Below are 9144 nucleotides of genomic sequence, written 5' to 3' on the forward strand. Positions count from 1 at the left end.
TAAGGATCAGTGTAGATAATTATCATAAACATTTGTAGTAGTAAGTAAACAAAAGATGAAGGGTGTATGTCTTACGGACGTGTACTATTATATATTAATTCACAAATTTTTAAATTAGTGACCATACACTGCTCCAATCCTATCTACACTGTACCATGTACTTTTTAACTGTCTCAATTTAACTTCCAGTTTGACTTTAAAGATACTTTATGGCACAGCTGTTGGATATCACTTCCATTTCACTACAAATCTATGCCACCTTCTGATTGGTTGAGCATGTACAGTTCAGTTGATATTTAGAAAAACATTTCTATCTAGGCAACCAAGCCATACAGAAAATCTGAATAAGATATTTATTGAAGCCGTTCACTGAGAATTATATAAATGTAGAGTATCTATTCATTTATTATAAATTAAGTACACTGTCTTTACCTTTGCGTATTGTTCTAAGACATGGGCAGCATCCAGATGCAGTTTCTTCATCTTCAATTGTTCTGAAAACATTAATTACAGCAAACATCTTAGAACTGACAAACATAGCACATACAGGAAACCTTCACCTCAGTCTCCAGGCTTGTGTCTACCTCTTAGTTTGCTGGTGGTATATTTATAAGCATTGAATTGATTTTAGTTAGAAGTTATGGGCTGATGAATGCCAACTGGACAAACTAACACTTCATGGTGAATTTGCATTTGCCCAGTTGGCATTCATCAGCCCATAACTTCCAACTGAAAGCAGTTCAATGCTTATATTCACATTTGACAACAATTTTTAAAGACTATATCCAGGAATTTTGCTCCTACGATGAATGAAAAATTTATTATCGTCAAAGACGGAATAGCCTTTTCAACAGCAATCTTTAGATATCGCTTATTAATTACAACGTCACAATAATAATGATGTCATAATAAAGGTTTGGAAGTTATGGACTCGTAACCTTCAAGTGAACTTGATAAAGGTATATAGTGGGGCTGCAGTGTAAATGTAAATATTAGGTCCATGTTTACAACATAATTACAAGAATTGCACGTAATTATATGACTCGCCTGTACATTGCTCTTTGTCAGCATAGTCAGTTTTAAGCAAACTCATAAACCAAACAAATGCATGGTGAAACTGATAGGAGACAAATACAAATGGATAACAAGGTGTTAGATACAGTACCTGCGAGTTTGCGAGCAATTTCAGCCTCTGTATCTGAACTGTACTTGAGTCTAGCGGTCATACAAAAGACTTGACGCCACTGTAGACATGTCTGAAAGTCCTGCAGGGCCATTTCCCATTCTTCCGCCTTAATATACATTATTCCTGCATCTAGATGGCGACGTTTGTCAGATAAATAATCACCATATATTTTCGCAATACTCTGTAAAGATAAATTTTATGTGACAGTAGAAGTGAAATTTGACAATATGAATTCTTGTTTGTGTAGATTTCTCTTACTAAAGTTGTGTTCTAGCAGTTTTGAAATTCTGCTCTATAAGATTAACTTGTCCTCGAGTCCTTTGTAATATATACTTGACGTTATATAAAACTACAATATTTTATAAGGCCATAGGAACAAGAAGCATTAAGGAGATGTTAGAGTATCTGCAGACTTCTAACCAACATGTGATAGGATTAAATTACTGAGGCAGCAGTTTAATTCCCTATTATTCAAAGAAGACACCTCATATTAATTACTATAGTCTAACTAGCTGAAGAAAAGACTACATCAAATGCTGGGAAGTCTGAGCATCATCAGCATAAATTGAATAGGAAAGTACCATTCTTTGAAATCAAACATTTGAAAACAACTTGACAAATTGAAGTGTCATTGTCGGACTTGATTGCTCCAATCATCCAAGGTTATTTCGACAATTATAATTGTTCAGAACAGATGTATGACAGCTGATTTGTTACATGAAAATTTTCTCAAGTTTTACGCCAAATGATGAAAATCATAGTTCTAAATTTCTTATGGGATATCTAACTCCATGTATCTGTATATCAACAATCATGTGTTGAAAAATTTACAATTTGACGATAGCAATAATCGCTAAAATTAGATATTTTCTTATAAGCAGATCATGAAATTTTGATTTGTTGAAATTAATTTCTTTCCATTAAATGAAAATCACAAAAGTTTTGACCAGCAAAAATAACCCGCTATGTAATGTATTAACCATTTTGAAGATAAAACCCTTATCTTATTTCTTTCTCCCAGCCAACAAATTCAATGGTAACTGTTCCTTGTTGATTCTTGTATACTTCTCATGCAAAACATTGCTAAATCCCTCTATGTCATAAGATTGCTCGACAAATGATGGCAGTATAACAAGGTTTTACTATAATTCTATAATGCCTCACTGGACAAATGATGGCAGTATAACAAGGTTTTACTATAATTCTATAATACCTCACTGGACAAATGATGGCAGTATAACAAGGTTTTACTATTTATAATGCCTTACTGGACAAATGCTGGCAGTATAACAAGGTTTTACTATAATTTTATAATGCCTCACTGGACAAATGATGGCAGTATAACAAGGTTTTATTATAATTTTATAATGCCTCACTGGACAAATGATGGCACTATAACAAGGTTTTACTATAATTTTATAATGCCTCACTGGACAAATGATGGCAGTATAACAAGGTTTTACTATAATTTTATAACACCTCACTGGACAAATGATGGCAGTATTACAAGGTTTTACTATTTATAATGCCTTACTGGACAAATGATGGCAGTATAACAAGGTTTTACTATTATTTTATAACGCAAAAAGAACAACTCTCCTACCTTGTATTCATCAGAAGACACTGGGAACAGTTGTAGGGCCTCAGTATAAAGCTTGTGTTTCTGTATCGATGTCTTACAAGTCTCAAAGTGCTCCGGTCCTACAAATATAAAATAGTAGTCAATTCTCTCCTTATATTCTACACAAACATTGTAAGAAAGACAAAGGAATCTTGTGATGGTGAAAAATCCCAGAGAAACGATAGTTTTGTTTTTGACATTGTCATATTAAAACAATGTCATCCATGTACATAGTCCACTAACATGTGCTCAAATTACAGTTTTTTTCCTGAAATGGGTTAAATGGTTTTGAAGTTGACCAGAGGCCATGTTTTAAATTCTTTATTACCAGTTGATAGAAACAAGATAATGTCAGTCTCAATAATGTAGAGTGGCTTTGGTTTGGTTCTTTTTTTTTTGTTTAACGTCCTATTAACAGCCAGGGTCATTTAAGGACGTGCCAGGTTTTGGAGGTGGAGGAAAGTCGGAGTACCCGGAGAAAAACCACCGGCCTACGGTCAGTACCTCGCAACTGCCCCAAGTAGGTTTCAAACTTGCAACCCAGAGGTGGAGAGCTAGTGATAAAGTGTTGGAACACCTTAACCATTGGACCACCGCGGCCCCTATGTAGAGTGGTGATAGTACCATACCTGTGAGGTAAGGCCACGGTTGTGGTTTAAGATTTTTGGGCAATTTCATGTAAAACAAACACAAACTGATTTTCATAATATAGCAGAAATATATCAATAAAATTAGCGAAATTCAATTGCACCCATATGAAGCACCAGGTGACCAGAACACTTATCAAAGCAACCATATTTAACAGTTTAACGTCAGTTTTTCAAAGTGTTTAAGTTAAACAATTATGTTTTAATTATGTTTTCCTCCCCGGATTACATAGTCATATTTTAAAATGTAGCACAGAATACAGTCAAGTCTTCCTGACAAATATCTAGTGTTTATAATTTTGTGTGTGTTTTTCATCTTGCTGGCCGGTATGATTTTTAAAATCTCAAACTACTTAAAACAGAAAAATACACAACTGTAGCCTAACAGAAAGTAGAAGCTGACAATCACATGACAATATGGCCGATGTATTTTACTGATTAAGTACTACTGCCTGTATAATACCATCAAAACCTGTTCTTGACAGACTTACAAAATAACAAAGAGATAAACCAAATATAAACAATAATGCTTTGTGTACTACACTTACCACATTTACTGATGTGTACCAAGGCCTTGCTGTACCGCTTCAGGTGTTCGTCTATCGTGTAGAGTTGGAAGTGACCGCTAAGCTTACGAAGCTGGTTCAGGAAGGGAATATATTCCTTTGGATCCTACATATAAATAGGTTCAAGTGTCATTAACAAAACAGTCTTAGCTTATAAAACAGCTATTTATACTCTCCATCCCAACTGATTTTAGATGAGTGATGTTAAATGTTGGTAAAATGTCACCAATAGACCAGGATATATTACATCACCCTGAAAGATCATTCAGTTGTTGAGACAACAATGAAAACCACAGTTTAAAGAACCATAAATATAATAGTTCACATAACCATGAAAGCCTACAACTGTTCACAGAAACATGAATACCATAGTTCACAGATCCATGAATTCCATATTTCACAGAAACATGAATTCCATAGTTCATAGAAATATAAATACCACAGTTCACAGAACCATAAATATGATAGATCAAGTATCCATGAAAGCTTACAACTGTTCACAGAATCATGAATACTAAGTTCACAGAACCATGAATACCATTAATTGTTCACAGAACCATGAATACCAGTAATAGTTCACAGAACCATGAATACCAGTAATAGTTCACAGGACCATGAAAGAATACAAAAGTTCACAAAACACTAAAACATACAGACTGTCAGCCACAGTACAATGAAACTTAACAATAAAATAAGGTGGAGGATAGGAAAAACAAAACAATCCGATGATGGCTATGTCTGGTGTCTCCTCGTACAACTAACCTTCTGTGACTTCTCAGCAACCATCAGAACCAGGTCAAAGTCGTATGTTCCCAGGGCAACATCAAACATCTCATTGACGTCCACGAGGAAGACCAGGTATTTTAATACTTCCTCTGCTGACATGGTCTGCTGGTCACTTGGCTTGGCTGTAGTCCGATGGGAATCGGTCAATAATCATATAAAGTAATTTTACACATTGTGCTGTCAAAATTGTCTTCCAAATTTATAAAAAACCCAGTCAGGAAAATTCAAATATTTGTTTTTTTCTTTTATTTTCGGTTTAATTATCAATTACAGTTCTATACGTTTATTTTAAATTAGATATACACTTAAAATAAATTTGTTCATGAATGAAAGTTCTTTCCTTTCTGCTTTACACTTGCTAAGTGTTATTCACATTTAAATTCAACAATAAATCTATGCCACAAACTTATATAATTATGAGGAACTGTTTCATACTGACCTCGGAGTGTCTTCACCATTAACAGGGCAGCCTCTAGCTCTGGTGTACTCTTCCGTACATAAGATGTCAGTATGGAAAGTAAGTACCTAGGAAACAGAGACAAACAAATGTGAATGTAAGGTTTTTGTATATAAATCATATTTCAAACTTCCTTTGTCATGACAATTTACCATATCTGGTAGACACAACTTTTCATAATTAAATTTTGCAACAAATTTTCATTTCTTTATTAATGATATCTGCTTCTTTTCAGAGAAATTGACAATCAATTTTACAAAAATTACAGAACAAGTTATTTTAACTTTTTTTCAGTCACTCTTGTTGGCTCGTATGTAAGTGTACAGGTGGCCTTGCTGTGGGAGGAAGCTGGAGTTCCCAGAGAAAACCCAGGTGGTCGGACAGGTGAACCTGTACCTTTCCACCTTTGGAGAATCCACTATGTGAGAGGGAAGTGTGTTACCACTGTGACACCAGAAAATCTTTTATTAATCAGAGTACTTCATGTATTGGGCATAGCAGTAAATTAGATATCAGTGAACCCTTTTAAATAATCAACATTTCAACTTAGTAAGGAATGGCAGAATAATATATATACACATATATAAGATAATAGTTTGTTACAAATAGGTCCATAATGTACTTTTCTGGGGCTTGAGTGTTTAAATTCAAACAGTATTTACCTGCATATACTATGATGTCTCCTAACAATAAAATCAAGGAAACTGATGACCTGGAAAACATACCTGTAATCTTATCTGTAGCATAATGTGATGATGGTTCATTCAGACAACATAACACTCATTCATACAATCTTCCCTTACTCACACAATCTGACATTCTTTCAACCTCAGCCCGGCCAGGACAAACTCAAATCCACATCTTCCAGTTTAACAATGGTAAAACATATTCTTCAGGTTCGTAAGGATAGCTATATAAAAGGTTATCTAACACAACCACTAAAGTTATTGCTAGTGATGTTTCGATAACACGAAGGTGGTAAGTGTGTACAAGATGGTAATAATTGTCGTTATTACCATCTTGTACACACTTACCACCTTAGTGTACACTACTCCTATACGTATATGAGGTCTTATTCCACCTGATTACGTTGGTGGATATTACGACAGCCTGTCAAAAGTTTCCTGTCGTGTTAAAAGTTTCCTGTCATGTTAAAAGTTTCCTGTCGTGTTAAAAGTTTCCTGTCGTGTTAAAAGTTTCCTGTCGTGTTAAAAGTTTCCTGTCGTGTTAACCTCTAATATTATTGGAGTAAGTGTACACATGCTATACTGATCATTCAAGTGTGAGGAATATAACAGTGCTGTTATCGGAATGTCACTATCAATAACTTTATTGGTTGTGATATATATAACCTTTCATTAGTTTAACAACGGAAATGAGCATACTTACTTCTTTTCGTCCAAACTGATAAGTGCTTCTCGGACTACATCACAAACTTTGTCCACTTTACTGGGTTGGTCAGTGCCCTCGTCTCCGACAGAAGCTGACCGGTTGTAGGCCGCAGTATACATAGTCACCGTACAATCTTCCTCCCTGTAATCAAGAAAAACATGGTAATGAATATCTTAGAAAAAATACCATATACATTGTATATGCTCAAATCCTTTGCATTCTAGACTTTCATTAACAAATGATCTGCTATATACAATTTTAAATTAGAAATATCTTTAAACCTGAAAACAAACTATTGAAGAAAATAAAATACACTCTTTTCAAGGTCCTTGGATTTAAAGTCTTCTCTTTCAGAAGATACATGTACTTACTTCTGTAGATAATCCTCAAACTATATCGCTTGAACATTAACTCTGTTGGAAACAATTATATCTACATAAGAACAGACCTGAGGACAGATCAGATGCCCTGATTCCAGTCCCCCCCCCCCCCCCCCCCCCCACACACACAACAAAGTTATGTGCTACTGACATCAATGATAATAATTTATATATTTTCAATGTAAGTGTGTATTGTTAATTTACAAAATGATTTACTGTGAATTCAAATATCTCCCCCCCCCCCCAAAAAAAGAAGGAAAAATCTCTTTTTTTTCAAATGATTACCTCAAATCTGATTCATTGATTCATTTGAAGTACCCTAAGTGTAACACAAAAGATTAAACATCCTTACAACTTGCAGTAGCAAAGTTTACCTGAGATCTGTGAGGAAGAGGTTGATGTGATCGACAAGTGCGACTTGCTGGACAAACTTTTGAACATTGTCAAGGAAACTTTGAGGACAGTGATCATATATAAGGTTCAGGTTGAGTCGATGCTTCCTCATACACACGAAAGCTTTACCAAACTCCAGACTGAAAGACAGAGGTATAATATCATTCTACAATCTCTTAAGATGTTTTCACAATAAATATGATATATCGAAGCCTTATGAAGTCAACCAATACTTTAAATTCACCCAGACGTATCATGATATCTCCACACTGGTAGATAGACTCACCTGTCCAGGTATTTCCTGACTGCGGACAACACGAGTGCCCGGGGGTGGATTGTCTCTAGGTTACCACGAGGCATCTGTAAGACTAGCTTGGTTTCATTCTGAACTACACAAACGATTCTAGACCCTCTCTCCACCCGGCGTACACTCTCATCAAACGGGTGAGCCTTTCCGTCCGACAGCGTAGGCAGAACTACAACACAAATCACACATAGGTTCTAATTTGATGTACAGTGCATTCCACTTAATCGGGTAACGCTTAATCGGGTATTTCGTTTAATTGGGTAAAATTTCAAAAACCAAAACCATTTTCTCTTAAATCATGTTAAAAAAATTACATGTATATCTTGTAAATACATGTAGTTAACAATTGACTAAAAAAACACAGAGATCCCAGAGGGACCTTGGTGTTGACAATAATATTGTATAGTAAATATAGGATCTCACACTCATGGCTATGTCATATGGAATTTATTAAACCAGTTAAATAATTTGATATGCTACAAGCCTTTAGGTGATATGCCATGAGTGTAAGATTCTATTTATAACATAACTACTATTTATGAGAATATAAGTAAAAAAGCTTCAATTTTCTTTTCAATATAAGACAGGCGATATCCAGCTGAATGGTATGGGATGTTTTCGTCCACCCAGACAATTGTGAGACGTTTGGTTGAGGTTTGGTTTATGTTTTTAACGTCCTATTAACAGCCAGGGTCATTTAAGGACATGCCAGGTTTGGAGGTGGAGGAAAGCCGGACTACCCGGAGAAAAACCACCAGCCTACAGTCAGTACCTGGCAACTGCCCCACGTAAGTTTCGAACTCGCAACCCAGAGGTGAAGGGCTAGTTAAAAAGTGTCGGGACACCTTAACCACTCGTGATAAGTCACATATGTATTATGATGTCACAATAGCATTATTACACATGTGTCTTACGATGTTTATGACAAGTCTGTATGATATGACAGAACAGTGCAGTTATGTGATAAATATTTGTTCTGAGTAAGCTTGATCTTTCTCTGCTCTATAGTCAAAGGACACAACCATGACAGCCAAGACCGGTCCATTTCTCAGCTTCCCAAGAAACACAAACCGTCATGGGTAGGGAAATGTTGAACCACACACCTCAGATCTTCACCTGAGGTTACATAGGTCAATACCCTTACCGACCTAGCTATCATTGCATTCCCGAAATTTGAACCTTAACCTTTAAGATATCAGGTGACTAACCTTGAACCTTTGTGTGCCTACTGATACAGCGACAGGTGTGAGTCAGGGTTGTCAGAAGGAGGTATTCACTGTGTACAGCCAGTGACGTACAGTTAGATGCAACCTGTAAAATATATCTCACATTAGAATGTAGGAAGAAGACTCTAGTTGTGTATTGCAATAAAATTTCCCGAAATGTTTCCAGAAGGGACAAAGAAAAAT

The 9144-nt window shown here is 35.6% G+C and overlaps 1 protein-coding gene across 1 annotated transcript; it reads right to left on the reverse strand.

Moving 5' to 3' along the window:
• Positions 1-421: 421 nt before the first annotated feature.
• Positions 422-9086, reverse strand: LOC117320022 (putative elongator complex protein 1; the record flags this gene model as incomplete). The annotated part of the gene is made up of 10 exons (XM_033874718.1): positions 422-494; positions 1166-1367; positions 2790-2887; positions 4003-4126; positions 4783-4928; positions 5246-5331; positions 6653-6796; positions 7410-7568; positions 7715-7904; positions 8944-9086. Coding segments are annotated over 10 exons (1365 nt in total), but the record flags the coding sequence as incomplete, so codon positions are not given.
• Between the last annotated feature and the right edge of the window lie 58 nt (positions 9087-9144).

This window comes from Pecten maximus, unplaced genomic scaffold, assembly GCF_902652985.1.
Source record: "Pecten maximus unplaced genomic scaffold, xPecMax1.1, whole genome shotgun sequence".
NCBI lineage: Eukaryota > Metazoa > Mollusca > Bivalvia > Pectinida > Pectinidae > Pecten > Pecten maximus.